We start from the raw sequence: 18,827 nt of genomic DNA, 5'->3' as shown, positions 1-18,827 counted from the left end.
TAACTAACTTGGATGTAAATTTAAAAAATAAAGAAAAAAAGGAAAGGAAATGGATACTATAAAAATCAGAATTATGGTTACACCTAGGGGTAAGGGAAGGAGTTATAGTTGGAGAGGGCACATAAGAGCTTTCTGGGATGCTGGCAATGCTGTTCTTGACTTGCATGGTAGTTTCAGTGTCCTTTGCTTTATAATAACTTATTAAACTGTACGTCTCTGTTTTATGTATTCTACATGTGTTATAGTTCACAACAAAAAAGCTAAAAGTAGATATATACATTACAATCATATTTAAGTTACTAAAGTTATTTCAGTTGTAACACATTAGTCTAAATGTTTAACTGAACTGTCAGATCAGTTACACAGATACTACAACCAATGGTTATAAATATTTTAACTTATTCAAAAGCATACTCCTGTGGTGAGAAAAAGAAATACTATAAGATGGAAACTCAAAGTAAATATCAATGACAGGAGAACAATAATGTAATTAAACATTCTTTAGGAATTACTTTTTGGGAATATTTTCTGTTCAACCAACAAAATCACTTATTTCATCAATTTCTCCAACAATTCCCCCAAGTATGAAGAAGGTGCTCTTGGTACTTATGTTAGCAAATGTGGGGAAAAGCATGTCACAATTTTTGGTTTGTTTTAATCAATGAATAAATACTAAAACAGATCCCTGTAAAACAGTTTGATGACCTGAGAGCATACATGGAAAACGATGCTTACATTTTTTTTCATCCAGTGGATTTATCAGACATTAAAAACCAAGAGATACCATGGAAGTTTTAATCATTACTTGATTCTAAATCATTTTTAGTTTCTGTGACGTGTTTTTTAAAACCGTCATAGATTTTATATAGCAGCAATATTAGGCTTACCAAATATTGAGCAGAAAGTGCAGAGTTCCCAAATATGGTATATTTTTAGACTGAAATTCATTGGCAAATTAAGGTCCCCTGTTTTTCTAAATAAAGTTTTATTGGAACAGTCACTCTCATTGTTTATCGATAGTCTGACTTTTTCTGCACAACAATAGATGAGCTGAATCTTTACAAGAGATATCAGAGCCCACAAAGCCTAAAATATTTACTATCTAGTCCTTTATAGGAAAAGTTTGCTGATCTTTGCTTTAGATGATTTTAACTGTTACTAGAATATTTTATCAAGCTATTTTAGTACCACTATTGAAGGCCTGATATTTAAACCAGTAGTTTACATTCACTGTGAATGCTTATATTCTGAATAATTGTCAGAACAACCTGAAAGTCTCATTTACACCTAACAATGTTTCTTAAATAAAATAAGACCTATATATTCTTTTACTCCAGACAGATTCAGTCAGAATATATTCACCTGAAAATTCCAGAGAGATAACTTATTCTCTGCTTTGGTTAATGTAGTAATTCTACTATAAAATTGTCAAAATAAGAATTAACAGAAGTGTTAATGTGGCATTTCTGTCAAAATATGAAATCAAGGCACTAACAAGTATATGTATTTGGGAAACATATATATAATCCTAGATTTCTACAAATATGATTTCAGGGTTTAGCCTTGAAAATTCCAAATAACAACTGCCTACCATGTCTTTGCAGGAAACATTTTGGAAAAGAAAATGACAACCTCTATACTGTTTTTAGAAGTGGGACAACAAATATGCAACTATTTTAACTGACTTATTCACAAACATATTAAATGAAATACTCATTTCCTGAATCTTAGCCAATAAAATATTCTGGATATTAATTAAAACTAAGGACATATAAACAATTGTAAAGGAATGCCTGCCTCTCAGTAATACTGCTGAGCCATCGACAGATTTTTTTTAAAACCGCAAAATTACCTTCCTGAACACTTGCTTCTCTTTTTGCTTTTCTCTACCACCATCACGTCAAAAACAAGTGACAGGAAAGCACGTTGCTGGGGTTCAAGTCGGTTAAGCATTTGATTCTTAATTTCGGATCAGGTCATAATCTCACAGATTGTGGGATCAGGCCCAGCTTTGGGATCTGTGCTGATGGTGCAAAGCCTGTTTGAGATTCTCTTTAAAAATGAAAAAATACTTAAGGGGTGTCTGGGTGGCTCAGTCGAAGTGTCCACTTCGGTTCATGTCATGATCTCCTGGTTCTTGAGTTCAAGCCCCATACTGGGCTCTGTGAGGGCAGCATGGAGCCTGGTGCCTTCTTAGGATTCTGAGTCTCCCTGTCTCTCTGCTCCTCCTACTTAGCGCGCGCACTCTCTCTCTCTCTCCCCCAAAAGTAAAATAAAAAACACTTTAAAATGGCTAATGGTTTTGTTAATGATTCTAAGACTCTCATTCCTTTGTCTCTTTAGATTTTTTTTTCTATTTTTTTAATGTTTACTTATTTTTGAGAGAAAGACAGACAAGAGTCTGAACAGGGAAGGGGAAGAAAGAAAGACACAGAATCCAAAGCAGACTCCAAGCTCTAAGCTGTCAGCAAAGAGCCCAATGTGGGGCTTGACCCCATGAAATGTGAGATCATGACCTGAGCTGAAGTTGGATGCTTAACCAACTGAGCCACCCAGGCGCCTCTAGATTTTATTGAAGAAGAAACAGGTTAAGGAACAGCTAGCTAAGAATATAGAAAATAACAGGTGTGGTATTTATCTCTGAATTTCTAAATTTTACAGTGAAAAAACAAACTCAAATGAAGTATAACCTAGATTCTCTGGTGGCCTTTTAGTAACAATCTGTAACATATTTTTTTTTAAATATTTTTATTTATTTCTAGGAGAGAGAGAGAGAGACAGTGTGAGCAGGAGAGGGTCAGAGGGAGAGGGAGACACAGACTCTGAAATAGGCTCCAGGCTCTGAGATAGATGGCAGTCAGCACAGAGCCCAACGCGGGTCTCGAACCCACAAACCACGAGATCATGACGTAAACGAAAGTCGGACGCTTAACCAACTAAGCTACCCAGGCGCCCCATACTTTTTTTTTTTTTTAAGATTTTATTTTAAAGTAATCTCTACACAAAACATGGGGCTCAAATTCAAAACTCTGAGATCAAGGGTCACTCACTCTACTCACCGAGCCAGCCAGGCACCCCAGAACATACTGTTTTTAAATAAATGAATACTTAAATGTGTATAAGGGTAGTTGGAAGGTACTCTCAAATAGTGTAAATATTCTTCCTAAAATATGAGCAAAGCCTCCCAGTATATAGTAACACATAGCTCCATATTAAGAGTCCAAATAGAGTCTGCGAAAATAAACTATCCTATAAGATTATCCTAACCTGTAAGATTTTATTGGATTAAATGGATTTCCTGAGCAAATTAATAACATAAGCAGAGCAAGAATACTTAACAAAAGGAAATAGCTACTCCAACTCCAAATATTCAACTATACAGTAAAGCCTCATTAATTCAGCCCAATTATTCCAAGTGGCTTAGTCAGTTAAGTGTCCGACTTTGGCTCAGGTCATGATGTGGCGGTGCTGGAGTTCAAGCCCCACATCAGGCTCTGTACTGACAGCTCAGAACCTGGAGCCTGCTTCTGATTTTGTGTCTCTCCCTCTTTTTGCCCCTCCCCTTCTCGTGCTCTGTGTCTCTGTCTCTCAAAAGTAAATAAACATTTAAAAAATTAAAAAGTAAATAAACATTAAAAAAATTTTAATAAACATTAAAAATCAATTCAGCCCAACTGTTCTGTAATTCTTAGTCATTTAAAGAGTGAAGTATATTTGAGAACAGTCTCAAGCAAGATCAAAAAAACTTTAAAAAAATTTTTTTAAGTAATCTCTAACACCCAACATAGGGGTCTTGAACTCACAACCCCAAGACAAGATTCATATATATGTTCTATGGTTTTGAGTCAGCAAGGTGTCCCTACTAATTTTGAACATACAGTAAATCATATAGCACTCATGATTTTTTAGTTAAAATTGTAAAGAAATTATTTTTTTAAATATTAGGAGTATTAATGGGAATCAAAGGGAATAAATGTAGCTTCTTTCAAAATAAAGACCAAAAAAGTTTAGGATCCTTTCAATATGCCTTTAGTTCTAGCTCTGGCAAATAAACATACATATTATAAACTATTATACATCATCTTCCTATTCTAATTTCTTATATGTATCATTCATTTATTTACTAATCATTTATTATTAATTAAGAATGATTGTTTATTATTAAGAATAATTATTATACTGAAAAATACTAAAATTCAGGCTTTTTAGTAAATCTATTTCTCATCAGTATTTCAAGTCAGGAAAATTTTATATAAGAGACCACCTTCAACTTAGAAAAGCCAATTTGAGGGGTACCTGGATGGCTCAGTCAGTTAAGTGTCCAACTCTTGGTTTTGGCTCAGGTCAAGATCTCATGGTTTGTGGATTCAAGCCCTGCATCAGACTCTGTGCTGACAGCATGGAGCCTGCTTAGGATATTCTCTCTCCTTCTCTCTCTCTCTCTCTCTTACTCTCTCTCTCTGCCCCTCCCCTACTTGCTCTCTCTCTCTGAAAAATAAACTTCAGTAAAAAGCCCATCTGAAACACATTTGCCATCAATTTCTATCACAATAAGACCCCATCCTCAGAGTAATACCAAGACCTATTTAAAACCATCAGAAACTGCAGATACATTCATACATATTAAATTTTCAAGAATGTCCTATTTTATATGCAATCAAAGAGTTTCAGAGCAAAGAAGAATGGTACAGTGGATTTCTATTTAAGAAGCTCACAAAGCCTGGGGTGACTGGGTGGCTCAGGCAGTTAAGCATCCAGTTTTGGTTCAGGTCATGAGCTCATGGTTCACGTGTCTGAGCTCCTCACCATTAGCTCAGCATTGACAGTGCAGAGCCTGCCTAGGATTCTCTGTCCCTCTCTCTGCCCCTCCCCTGCACATGCTGGCACTCTCCATCTCTCTCAAAATAAACTTTAAAAAAACTCAGTTGCTGAAAATCTACACAAAGAATAACTGACAGTGAAACTTCCGCATTAGTTGCTTGAAAAATAGAGGTGCCTGGCTGGCCCAGTCAGTTGAGTGTCCAACTGTTGATTCTGGCTCAGGTCACGATCTCACAGTGTTAAGACTGAGCTCCAGGTCTGGCTCCACACTGCCAGTATGGAGCCTCCTTGGGATCCTCTCTCTCCCTCTCTCTCTGTCCCTCCCCCTCTCTCATGTGCACACACGAGTGAGGGCAGGCATTCTCTCTCTAACTAAACATTAAAGAAAAAAGTAACGGAGTACTACTATTTTTCAAAGCCATATGATTACTGGCACCATCTGTGCTCAAATGTTCTTCACCTGGGACTCAACATAGACAAGGCTGGATGGGGAAAGGGAAAGTTATCCACTGAAGGACCACGGGGAGCAAGAGGAGAGGAGAAAATGAACCCATCATTAATAAGACAACCAGCCACTGGAGTATTCATATTAGCATCAACCCTCATCCATTTTATCTCACAAATGCAGAGATACAATACCAATCCTAATTCTTAAAAGAGAGTAGAAATGAAAGTCTCATTAAGTGTTACTTGCATCTAGTATGTTAACAAAACTCCACCATGTGAAGTTATTAATCTCTTCTTACAGGATCTTTATTAAAAAAAAAAAAATGGGCAGAGTCTAAATTGGAATCTTTGGCTTGTCATTTGTTTTTCCACTTTTATAAGTAATAAACATACTTGGAAAGCCTCAAAAGAGATTTATGCCTACTTTGGGAAAAGGGAAATATGAGAAAATTTGCAATGTTCTTCTAAGTCAGGAAGTTTGGGGGAAGAAAAAGTAAAAACCAGTCGGAAGGAGAGGTGTATGAAAATGGTATAAGAGGGGCGCCTGGGTGGCTCAGTCAGTTGGGCAACTGACTTCAGCTCAGGTCATGATCTCACAGTTCGTGGGTTCAAACCCTGCATCGGGCTCTGTGTTGACAGCTAGCTAAGAGCCTGGAGCCTGTTTATTCTGTGTCTCCCTCTCTCTCTGATCCTCCCCTGCTCATGCTGTCTCTCTCAGAAATAGATAAAACATTTTTTAAAAATTAAAAAAAAAAAAAAGAAATGGTATGAGAAAAGTTGTGAAGGAAGGAAGGAAAAAGGTAGAGCAAAAACCCATTGCTGGCAAGAGGCTTACCCTCATAGTGCCTCACTCTGTGATAATAAGAGAGAGAACATCCATTTGAACATCTTTGAATTTTCTGGTAACGACCTTTTGCTTATTTTGCTACTGGGTTGCTCGTCTCTTCTAACTTACAAGGGGTCTTTGTAAATGAAGAAATTAACTATTAGGCACATAATCTGGCAAATTATTTCCTTAGTTTGTGGGGTGTATTTTGGTTTAATTTCAAGTAGGGGTTTTTTTTTGGCGGAGGGGAGAAGGGGACTTTTTGTCTTTTTTTTTTTTTTCTAACCTTTAGCTTTTTCAGTTTTTTAAAATTTTTTTTTTAGTGTTTTATTTATTTCTGAGAGAGAGAGAAAGAGACAGCGTGAGCAGGGGAGGGTCAGAGAGAGAGGGAGACACAGAATCCAAAACAGGCTCCAGGCTCTAAGCTAGCCATCAGCACAAAGCCCAACATGGGGCTCAAACCCACGAACTTTGAGATCATGACCTGAGCCGAAGTCAGACGCTTAACCGACTGAGAAACCCACGCGCCCCAGCTTTTTCAGTTTTTATAGAATCAAATGTATCAACCTTATTTTATAATTTCTATGTTTAATGTATGGAGAAACCAGCTTAATTTCATAACCCTGGCATTCCTCTCTTGACTTGGAGTAGGAGATGATCTCAGTTCCAACCAAGCAAAGAAAGAGAGGGGGAAAAAGAATACCCTACCTAAAAGGTCTAGGAAGGAAAGGAGATGTGCTTCCAGCATCTTAATTTAGAACAGTGTATTCATTCTTCTACTAAAATGCTACATAATCATTAGATATTACAAAACTGCCTTCTATCATAATGTACAGAATAAGTTTATGTAAGTTTTTTTTGAGTGCTTGAGCCTCAGAACCTGTAACATTCTTTCTATAAGAAAACAAATGTATGACAAAGCAGGGACTCCCTCTATTATTAAAGTAATACTTTCATAAACATAATGATAAAAATGGAGAAACTTTAAAAAAATGTTCATTGTATAAAATTTAAGTTACACAAAGTAGAAAAATAATAGCATAATGAATTCCCAAGTACCCATCTCTCAGCTTCAACACTTACAACATAAGATCAGTATCATTAGAAACTAAATTTTATATTTTATATATCTTTTGACTTGTTTTAATTTTTACAAACATATCCATTTTTTAAGATTTTAGTTTTAAGTAACTTCTATACCCTAAGTGGGGTTCAAACTCACAATCCTGAAATCAAGAGTCGCATTAACTACCAACCAAGCCAGGCAGGTATCCTGAAACCCATCTAAATAAGTGGGTCACAGCCTTCAAATATACCTATAAATAGCACAATGTTTATTTATTTATTTTGAGAGAGAGAGTTTGTGCGTGCACACACACACATGGGTGATGGGCAGAAAGAGGGGGGCAAGAGAATCATAACCAAGCTCCCTGCTGTCGGCGCAAACCATGAGATCATGACCTGAGCTGATCAAGAGTCAGATGCTCAACCGCTTAACTGACTGAGCCACCAAGGTGCCCCTAGCATTGTTTTTGATAAGATGAAAGATTAAAGAAAAACTATAAAAAACACTAAGTTTAGTCTCAACTAAAGAAGCAAAATGAATATTTATTCCAAAGCATAAATTTGGGTAAATTTACCTGGTGTCAGTTAAAGAGAATTAGAAATTTGAGCCTGAATTAAATTTAATGAATAGGTTTCCTTCTTTCTTGATTTGTTAGATTATCACAGTATCACAATGCTTACTCTGATAATTTTAGCTGTCGTTTCTCATCCAGAACTATGGCACATACTTTCTTTGAATACTCAAATCCTTCCAACATGTTTAGTTTATTGACTTTTCTCTTTACTCCACCACCCTTCAAAGAGATAATCTACAGTTTCATTTTCAACTCTAATTCCATGGACTCTCCACAATTCAGCTCTTGAAAAGCTCAATCACTGATATAACCCTAACCAGCCATTCTTTCTGTTCCTATTTCTAGGTATTAGAGAACTACTGGGGAAAAAAACAAAACAAAACAAAATGGATATACTAAAAGTTTTTAAAGAGTAACCCTAACTTGGGGCGCCTGGGTGGCTTAGTTGGTTAAGCGTCCGACTTCGCTTAGGTCATGATCTCGCGGTTCCTGGGTTCGAGCCCCGTGTCGGGCTCTGTGCTGACTGCCAGCTCGGAGCCTGGAGCCTGTTTCAGTCTGTGACTCCCTCTCTCTCTGACCCTCCCCTGCTCATGCTGTCTCTCTCTCTCTCCTAGAAATAAATAAAACATTAAAAAAACAAAAGAGAGAGAGTAACCCCAACTTATCCACTGCTACTTTCTACTTTCCATTTATGCCTCAAATTCCAAGACATAATCTCCATGAGATTAGAATCTCTTTAAAATACAATGTGCCTTTCTCACAAAAATCCTCCCTTCCATACTTTAGAACCTCTCCTTGCTAATTACTGACAGGTTCAATACATATTATTGATAAGGTCAATCGTTATTGTGCCAAAATGGGAGAATAAGGCCTCAAATGCCATCTGCCCCTCTATTTTCACATGACCTTGTCTCTCTTCCTTGTCCCATTCCTTCCATTACTTCAGAAAATGAGATTTCCTTTCCACTGAAAAGAACTTCACCACCTATTCTGAGGAGTCCGTATTATTCTGACTTTTCAGCATCTTTGTCCTCACACCCAATCCTTTTTTTGTAACATCTTTCATACTCCAGTAGCTCCTTGATGCTGTTGCACTTGACAATAACTGACTACTTTATTAGTTTTTCTCCAACACTATCATGGCATTGTACTATTTCCAGTTCTCAATCATATCTCACATTATGCCTATACTGGTTTCTTTTACACTCTCTCACTCTTAATGCTTATTGCCTTTCCCCCACCAAGTTTAATCTTTGTTCTCTGTTCTCTCTATGGTCTACTGGAGAATGGGGTGGAAGAGGGGGTGGAGAATTACAGGGAGGAATTAAGCTGGCAATCTGTAGTTCCCCACATATATTGAGATGGTAAAAAATTGAGAATTATGGCTCACCACTCTCAATGAAGTATTCATTTATTCTCATACTTACGGTAAGTAAACTACCATACTTAGGTCTATGCAGTAACTCCCTTATTCAATTTTCTCTATAATTTGACCTCTTCCCTAAGACCCACTCCACGCTTCTAGAAGCATGATGAATATTTATATTTTCGTGTCCCACTATCAGACATTTCCAACCTTACAAAACTAAACTCTGACATCTCCTAGGTAAAATACTTTATCTTTTGAATGACCCAATCGCTATTACCCAGATTAGAAAAGGTAGGGTCATCTTCTTAATTTCCTATGTTCAGTTAGTGATCAGTTCATCATTTAGATTGCAACATTATCTTCACCAAAGAGAAGGGGCAGAGAATTCCCCATCCAAAAGGGACATACATCCTCATCAATTCTTTGTGTTACGCTACACTTGCCGCTACACTACAATCTTACCCCTAGTCTAATCTCAAACAAACAAGATCACTTTCATTATGTTATTCTGGCAAGTTCCCTATTATCAGCTAAATATAAAGTGTAAACACCACTAGTGTTTACACTGAAATCTGATAGCTACTTTCATACCCTCTTCACTATTTTTCTCTACGTTAGCATTTCTCAAGCCTTTTGGTGTCAAGACCATTACAGTCCTAAAAACTACTGAGGACCCCAAAGAGTTTTGGTCTATATAGGTTATATGTAACTGTATGTACCATACTACAAACGAAAATTGAGAGAAATTTTAAAGGGAATACATATCCACACATTCCATTAACTCTCAGAGCAATGATATCATCACACATCATATAGAAAACTCCACTGACACTTGTCAGAGAATGAGAATGAAAAGGCAAATAACAGCTTAGTATTATTATGAAGAGTTCTGACCTCTAGCACCCATGGCTCTCTTTGAGAACACTGCTTTATCAGCCCTTGCTTCTCTTAATCTGCCTATCTATCAATCACTGATTACTGATGAGTAACGATGAGTAACGGCTGTGTGTAGCCATAGCCTGGAGGCAGAAAGGCTAAAAACCACAGATTTATAAAATAACCTCCAAATTAATAAGCACATCTGCTCATTAACAGTCTAACCCAACCAATCAATTTTATTTCCTGCTATTGCCATTTCCTTCCCCTCTTGCTCTGCACTCCTAAACCAAGGTTGGAATCATGAAAAAGAACAAATCTTTCCCTGCTTCACTAGCATTGAATACACTAGTCCCTCTGGCTGGAAGGCCTTCTCACTCATCCTTCAGATTCAGTTCACAGGTTACTTCTTTCATAAAGCTTTCCCTTGATACATCCTATCCCCAATTACCCTTTTTTAATTCCAAAGCACATTTAGAACTTATCACATTGCACTGTAATTATTTATATGTCTGTCTCCCCACTAAATGGGAGCTACATGAGGACAAACTTTTACTTGTTTTTGTACTTCTAGTATGTCACACATAGTGGGAACTCAAATGTTAGATCATTTTGTTAAAGCCATTTCTTTGAAAGTCAATTCAATGCTCATTTAGCCCCAAATAATCCAGATCATAGCACCTGCTCCTTCCTCTGAACTTCAGAGTACTATTTGGGAACTAAGAGAAAACCCTAAAGGAAACTGTTATTCCTTCCTACAAAAAGGCTAGGGACTTTGGCCTGTATATCAAGTCTAACTCCTGACGTTGACATAAAAGGGCTTTCATCAAATGGCTCTTCACCTTTTCAATCTTATATTTTATTATTCACGAGTATGAACTTACCCTTCCGTCAGCCAATAAACACACATACATATACATACACACACACAAACACACACACACACACACACTCCATTCTATTTTCATCCCTTTTGTTTATATCCTTCCCTTTCCCAGAATTCCATTTCCTTATTATTTTAAATTCTACTTTTCCTTAAAAGCTGGGTTTAAGACCCATAAATTTCATGAAGCTCTCTGGGACTATGCCAGACCATAGATAAATTTCCCCTTTTGGAATATCTAATACATTTCCATCTGTTTTCTATAACTGAAAAATTTATATAAACAGATTTATAGGTATATAGATGTATTTACAGTGTATTGTCTTGCATCATTGTCCTTTAATAATTTCAAGTAACTCAATGATGCAACCCCCAATAGCTCACAACAGCTAAAGCAGGCACAGTCCTCATCAAACATCTGAGTGACATTATGTACCAGATACTGCTAAGATTTCTAATCTTATTTCTTTTGCATCAGCCCTTGCTAGTAACAGGAAGATGAAGGCATGAAATACTATTCCTCTTACTTAATTTTCTTCCTAACTGGTCAGAATAATCCAGGTTATTTTTTTTCCAGGAAACACTTTATCAATGGACATAATTATCAACTTGAAAATGAGATGTGTGCTATAAGATCCTTCGTCTCAGCACTCTTAAACTGCAAACTTGAGTAAGGTACTTCAATTATAACTGAGTCCCCTCGATATACTTAACTTGAAGTGCCCTTACCTTTTGTGTTCCTTTACCTTGAATGTCCTTTCTTATTTTAGTCATTACAATTTTAGTTCCCTTAATAACCTTAACAAGTTCTGATGCGAGTAATGTGTAATAAATAACAGTAATAATGCCAAAGAACCAAGAAAGTAAAAGAACCAAAAGTAAGTAGAACCAAAGAAACCAAGCAAGTAAAAACCATGCATAAAATGAAAACAATCTTTGGAAACCAAGAAATTATGGTAACTGGGCTCAGACCAATTCTTTCCCTTAAATGGAATTTGTCTAATGGGCCACATCTTCCCTATCACCATTTCCTTCAGTATCTACACCCACCCAAATGGAGCAAATATTCGTTGGAAAATCAGCTGAACATAACCATCAAAACTTGCTCCCTGATACCATGGATTCATGGTAACTTCTAAAGATCACTTCCCCCCAGTTCTTCACTCTTGCATATGTGACAAAGTCAGTAAGAAGGAAACATAGAAAAGTATAATTAAGGAAAATAATCCTAAGGTTAAGCGTGCTCTAAGTCCTAGTTGTTTTTAAGTGCATCAACTGAATGTTGAACTCGTATTTAAACACTAGAGAGACCTGAGGTTGCCGGCAATTCTTTACAAAATACATATAAGAATATTCTTTGGACAAAGGAGTCCCAGAATGAATTTCATGGGAGAAGAGGTCTGATGAATGAGGAAGCCGTCAGCTGACATGCAGCAGCTCCTTCACCCCGTTTCCCCCCGCCCCAAAAGCCGTAGGAAATAGCTGCAGAAATGTACCTTCCAGGCCAGAAGCAAAACATTGAGGATGGCCAGCAAAGGGCAGGGTCCATTCTCATTCTGAGTGATGATGGGTGTGTTCTCTTCCTTCCACTGGATCCACTTGATGTGATAGACAGATTGTCCCGGGAAGCGTTCCTTGGAGGCCGCCAGTACCTGAGCTTCCTCCCCCTCCTCCACCTCCTCCTCCTCTCGGCAAAGAGGCACAGCCCGGGGCAACACTGCCGCGCCCTCGCCCTCCTCCTCCTCCTCCTCCCCGGGGACCCTGTTCTCAGCTCCCTCCTCACTATTAAACTCCGAGCTACTGGGGAAAGAATGCAGGTTAGAGAACGACTCCAGGGAGTCCAGGCTCGGCGATTCCCCAGGAGGGCTCGGGTCGCTGCAACTGCTGCTGAGGCCGCCGGCGCTGCTAGGCTCCTCGGAGCCGGCGGCCGCCAACTCTGCCCGGCAGGTGCCGGCGTCTCCGGCCGGACCAGATCCATGGTCCGCTCCGGCCTCGGCTGTCTCCGGGGAGGCGGTCACCTTGTGTTGCCCTCTCAGAGGCGCCTTCTGCGCAGCAGCGTTCTCCAAATCGCTCTCCTTCAAGTCCAAGCCCGGGAAGGAGCTGCAGGGTCCGGAAACCTGAGGAGAGCCGGCGGGAGAACCCGAGTCCAAGAGGCTCCTCCCGGCGGCCGCCGCCCCCTGTCCATTCCCGCCTCTGCTCTCCGCCGCCCATACTCCAGGACCATCCCCGGCAGCGAGCCTGGTCTCCGGTGGTCCTTCCTGCGGAGAACCGGTCCCTGGCGCTGGCCCGATGGCCACCCCGTGTTCTAGCGGCTGCAGGCTCTCGGGGCCGCTCTCCATACCCAGCCGCCAGCCTCTCGCTCTAAAGAGACCGCGGCGGGTTCTCTTCAGCCAGCGCCTCCGACGCCATGACAGCGGCACTGGCAGCTACAGCGCCCTTGCGCGGCCTCGGCCAGGCACGTCACGGGTAGGGCACTGGGAGCGCGCGCGCGCGCCGCCGCGCTACCGCTTGCTTGGGGCGTGCCTGCGCGCCGCCGGGGGAGAGCGAACTGCGCGGCGACCCCTACCCGGACCCGCCCCTTCTGCGTGCTCGCCTGTCGGAGCTCGTGCTCCGAAGGCGTGGCGTAGTGGGCGTGGCTAGGAGGGTGTGGCCAGAAGGAAAACATCCTCTCTCTTTGTAGCCGGAAGTTGAACTCAAGGGCAGCCCAACCGCGCGCGGCTTCTTTAAAGGAAAGGACGGCGAAGAGTACTTCGGCTGTGACCTTTCAGAGCTGCGGTGTGTGTCGCCCGCCTAGGGCTCAAGGATGAGTTGCCTGTGATTGTGTTGTTTGGAAAAGAGCTCGTCCCCAAGAACTGAGGTTTCCTGGCTTGTAAAATGGAAAATTGAGGGAATTTGTTACGAGATGCGAATTTCTAAACGCTGTGAATCTACTAGAGGTGTTTGGATTACAACATCTCATAAATCCCAGTCTTCCTAGGTTTTGGCTGAGAAACGGGCCTCACCACCAGCTACTGGTGAAAACATTCGCCCTACTTAAGGCGTCAGTGCGGTTGTGGATATTGGCCTGCACAGAAAAAACAAAACAAAACAAAAATGTGGGTAATTTTGGGCCAATAATAACAAATTAGGTTCTTCCTGAATTAGCCAGGTCTTTGCGGTTTTGTTAATTTGGCCTCACTTTGGATGGAGTGAGAAGTGCCTATCCCTGAAGGAGTTTTCTAATGCAATTGATTCGTCTTAAGGCCGTGTGCAATTTTCAGAGAGAACAGAGTAGGCTGGAAATTTTGTTGGTGACAAAATTGAATTTGGGGCCTTCTTTCATAGTTTGGCATATAAATACCCAACATCTAATGGAACGGTATCTTTCGGTATCTTTTTTGGTTCGAGAAGGTAGACAAAATTACAAAGTAGTGTTTCATTCACTCAACACCTCTCAAGACCAAGTACATTGCTGGAAACTGGCACTGGGGATGCTATGGCAAATAAGAAAAAGGGCTCATAGCTTCTTTGGGTTTACTATCTAGTAGTTTGGGGTTTTCTTTTGTTTTTTCTTATTGCTATGTTTTTATTTATTTTAAATGCTTTTTTTTTAAATTTTTTGAGAGAGACAAGAGCAAGCAGGGGAAGGGCAGAGAGGGAGAGACAATCCCAATCAGGACCTGAGCCAAAATCAAGAGGGGGTTGTTTAGCCAACTGAGCCACCCAAAAGGCCCTCCCTATTGCTATATTTTTAATATTTGCTTGGGAAGGATGGCTTCCTGAGAAAGCAGAAAGTGGAGCACTTTCCACCTTTTTACATTAACACAATACTATGATATTTATCCAACTCTTGGAAAAGAGGAAAATTTAACAAGATAATGGAAAGCATTTTCAAAATGTTGAATTTAGAAGTTTTGTGTGTTTTTGGTCTCCGTGTCAATTTGAAAGCAACAAATATTATTATTCAAATCAGAATTTTTCCCTGAAAAGGATTGCAAGTGTTAACAGATTAAGACACATCCTGCCAGGGGCATCTGGGTGGCTCAGTATAAAGAGCATAATCTGGGGTCATGAATTTGAGCCACATGTTGGATGTAGAGTTTACAAGGTATATGCTGATGGATTAAACATTTTACAGTATTTTTAAAAAATTTTTAATGCTTTATTTATTTCTGAGAGAGAGAGAGACAGCACGATCAGGGGAGGGTCAGAGAGAGAGGGAGACACAGAATCCAAAACAGGCTCCAGGCTCTGAGCTAGCTGTCAGCACTGAGCCTAAAGCGGGGCTCAAGCCCATAAACCGCGAGATCATGACCTGAGCCGAAGTCAGACGCTCAACCAACTAAGCCACCCAGGTGCCCCAACATTTTACAGTGTTTATGATCATTACGTGTAAATGAGAATATAGGAGATTTCAGGAAATTCAAAATTTAGCATGGTGCCTTGATTATAAATAGATATATAAAGGCGTATTATAGAGGTGCCTGGCTGACTCAGTCAGTAGAGCATGTAACTCTTAATCTTAGACTGGTGAGCCTCACATTGGGTGTGGAGTCACTTTAAAAAATAAAAAATTAAAATAAATAAATGAAGGTGTATCATATGAGTAAATTGAGCGGATCATTTACAGGCCAGAAACCACAGAGCCAAAAAATATGGAACACATTTCTCACATAATAGTCTTTCACTATGTATTTTTTTAAGACTCTGCTTAGAGGAGCACCTGGGTGGCTAAGTCAGTTAAGTGTCCGACTTCGGCTCAGGGCATGATCTCACAGTTCATGAGTTCGAGCCTCCCATCAGGCTCTGTGCTGACAGCTAGCTCAGAGCCTGAAGCCTGTTTTGAATTCTGTCTCCCTCTCTCTCTGACCCTCCCATACTCATGCTGTCTCTCTCAGAAATAAATAAAAAACATTAAAAAAAAAAAAAAAAAAAGGACTCTGCTTAGATAGGCCTGAACTTGCTCTGGTAGTTTTCATTGGTATATGTTTCAAATGCTCACATGCATAATTTAATAATTTATTTATAATAGAAACAGAACCAATTTTTCTTTTCTGTATGTTGTCAGCAACTACATAAGCCCAAATGAACAATGGTAAAAATGTATGTATGTAGTTATTTAAGTTTGAAAATGTACATAGTTATTTTTCTAAGGGAATTGGGGAGTGCCATCTAGGGAGAAATTCCTGAAGACAGCTGACTAATGTCTCATTCATTTTTGCTTATATGTATGTTTAGGTTTTTGTTTTTCCTGCAATTGACTGTTACCTCATCATTATGTTTGTTTGCTTAACTCTTCACCTACTACTAACTCAACCACAGACTTAACCGTATAATCATACATATCATGTTTCCTCTCAGATCCATTTTAATTTTGGGTCTATACCTCCTGAACAGTTTTCTTACTCTGATCTAAACTTACTGTTTTATTGGGTTGTTGTCATCTTGGGAGTTCTCTTCACTATTGTCTTAGGAACTCTCTCTTCCTCGTTTCTGTGTAGATTCCTTTCTGGGATCTCTGTCTTTCTCTTTCTTAGATCTGGTGGAACATATTCTTGTTTAGCTAGCCTGAGAAAGAGTGCAGAGGAAGCGCATTTTGGTGGACTGTGTATGTCTGAAAAAAATACATAACTCTATTCTACCTTTATCTTCATAGTTTGGCTAGACATAAAATTCAACACTGGAAATGCTTTTTCTTCCTTTTGAAGTCATTGATCATTGTCTTTCAACTTCCAAGTGATTATAGAGCTGTCTGATGTTCCAGAACCTTTGTATATTACCTGTGTCTTCTCTCTGAAGTTTATTTGATTATCTCTTTCTTCTTGGTGTTTTGACATTTCAGTATTTGATGTTTTTTTGTTTGTTTGTTTTGTTTTGTTTTAGATAGACTTCATGCCCAATGTAGGTCCTGAACTCAGGACCCTAGATCAAGACCGTGAGAACAAGACCTGAGCTGAGATCAAGAGTCAGACACTTAACTAAACCAACAGAGCTACCCAGGTGCCCCAATATTTGATATAGTTTTAACTGGGTCTTGCTTTATTTATTGGGCTGCATACTAGGTGATCACACTTAATGTAGAAACTCATGTTCTTCAGTTCTGGAAAATTTTCATTTTTCATTTCTTTTATAATTCTTATTCTTTAGCTTTATTTATCTTTTTCTTCTAATTTCTAAGAGATTCTTTCAATTTTATCTTTCCATTCTTTTTAAAAAATATTTATTTATTTTGAAAGAGAGAGCATACATACATACACACACACGTGTGTGTGTGTGCAAGCAGGGAGAAGAGGCAGAGAGAGGGGAAGAGAGAATCTCAAGCAGGCTTTGTGCTGTCAGTGCATAGCCTGTTGCAGGGCTTAATCCCACCAACTGGGAGATCATGACCTGAGCTGAAACCAAGAGCCAGGTGCTCAACCAACTGAGCCACCCAGGCACCCATTCAATTATTTTAATGCATTACTTACTAGTTCTGTTGTATATTTAACTTCCAAGAATTCTTTCTAGTTCCTTTTTATTGCTTAGAGGCATCTTGATCATTCAGCCCTTAGAATATTGATCACAGTTTTTAATGTATCCTTTATATTCTTCAAAGGATATCTGAACAATATGCTATAAAAGAAAAGTATACTTAGTATGGAGTTATTGATAGTGCCAGAGAGTCAGATATGGGAGATACAAGTGTAAAACATTAGTTTTACTCTTTGGAAAGGCAAAATATGCTTTGGGAAATAAGATATATTCATATGAAATACTGAGAATATAAGTCAGTTAATAATTCATACTAAGTGAGTGGTTCAAGCAATAACTGTTATAAAAATTCAGATGAGGAAAATCTTTTCATATGAGGTAGTTGAGGAATTAAGCTATATTATCCTAATTGACATCACAGGATGATTATTACCTCAGGCTTAAGAAATCCAAAAAATACATCTCTAACTCTCAAAAATATTATTCTTTTAATTTTTTTTTGAAAATTGGATCATAGCTTTTCTAGCTACCATGACAACAAACTTGGTACTCTTTGACTTTTACTCGAATTTATTTACTATTATCTCATTGTCAAGTCTTACTGATATTATGCACCCCTTTTCTATTTCATTTACCTGTAACCACCCCTCCTTGCTATATCTTTATCACCTTACTACTAGTGTGTATCAGCATTCTTTTTTTTTAATTTTTGTTTTGTTTTTTATTTTTGAGAGAGACAGAGTATGAGCAGGAAAGGAGCAGAGAGAGGGAGACACAGAATCCATTCTGAAGCAGGCTCCAGGCTCTGAGCTGTCAGCACAGAGCCCGATACGGGGCTTGAACCCACGAACCGTGAGATCATGATCTGAGCTGAAGTCAGTCACTTAACCAGCTGAGCCACCCAGGCACCCCTGTGTATCAGCATTCTAATTATTCCTCAGCCTATGGGGATTTTTCCCCCTAAATCCTCATCTTCCATAGGAATAAACGATATCTACAATTTTTAAATGAAGAAATCAGAGTGTAACCACGTTATTCAGAAATGTCAGGATAAGGAACTAAAGAATATCTAGGAGTATGGGACTACTTCTAAAGAATAGGACTCAAAAGTGTGGAGGGATAGAGCAAAAAGAACTGGTTTGTTTTTATATAAACTATTTGAATTTTAAGCCTAGTACCTTTTGCTTTTATTTTGTTGATGGTGCTACTAAAAATAATTTGAAGGTTCTTTATTGCTAGCTGAACCAAAATTGGGTCAGAGCAGATTGCACAGGCTTGCCATATATACCTTTATTTCTTTTCTCTCAGCTTTCTACTCAAGATATGGTGGTGAAATTTTGAGTTAAAATCAAGTGTTTCCGTGTAACTAAAATTGCGCTGGCTCTGGCCCTCAACTGCTTATGCAGAAATTCCAGCCTCCTGCAAAGTACATCCCCTATTTAATTATTTCTGAGAGCCCTCATGAGGAGTCCCACACCTGTTCAGAAACAAATCCAATCCTATGATATTCTACCA

At 39.0% G+C, this 18,827-nt stretch overlaps 1 protein-coding gene across 2 annotated transcripts in view; it reads right to left on the bottom strand.

Annotated features, from left to right (window-relative positions):
* Positions 1 to 13,292, bottom strand: part of MINDY2 (MINDY lysine 48 deubiquitinase 2) — an 84,922-nt gene extending 71,630 nt beyond the window's left edge. For both annotated transcript variants that reach the window (XM_039230641.1, XM_039230642.1), the window contains exon 1: positions 12,359 to 13,292. In XM_039230641.1, the coding sequence (XP_039086572.1) occupies positions 12,359 to 13,201 (843 nt within the window). In that variant the 5' untranslated portion in view covers positions 13,202 to 13,292. The remainder of the gene's footprint in view (positions 1 to 12,358) is intronic.
* Positions 13,293 to 18,827: the final 5,535 nt, after the last annotated feature.

This window comes from Hyaena hyaena, unplaced genomic scaffold, assembly GCF_003009895.1.
Source record: "Hyaena hyaena isolate Hyena2069 unplaced genomic scaffold, ASM300989v1 scaffold_49, whole genome shotgun sequence".
NCBI classification, from domain to species: Eukaryota; Metazoa; Chordata; class Mammalia; order Carnivora; family Hyaenidae; genus Hyaena; species Hyaena hyaena.
Note: the sequence above shows the minus strand (reverse complement) of the source record. Positions and strands in the feature narration are given on the sequence as shown.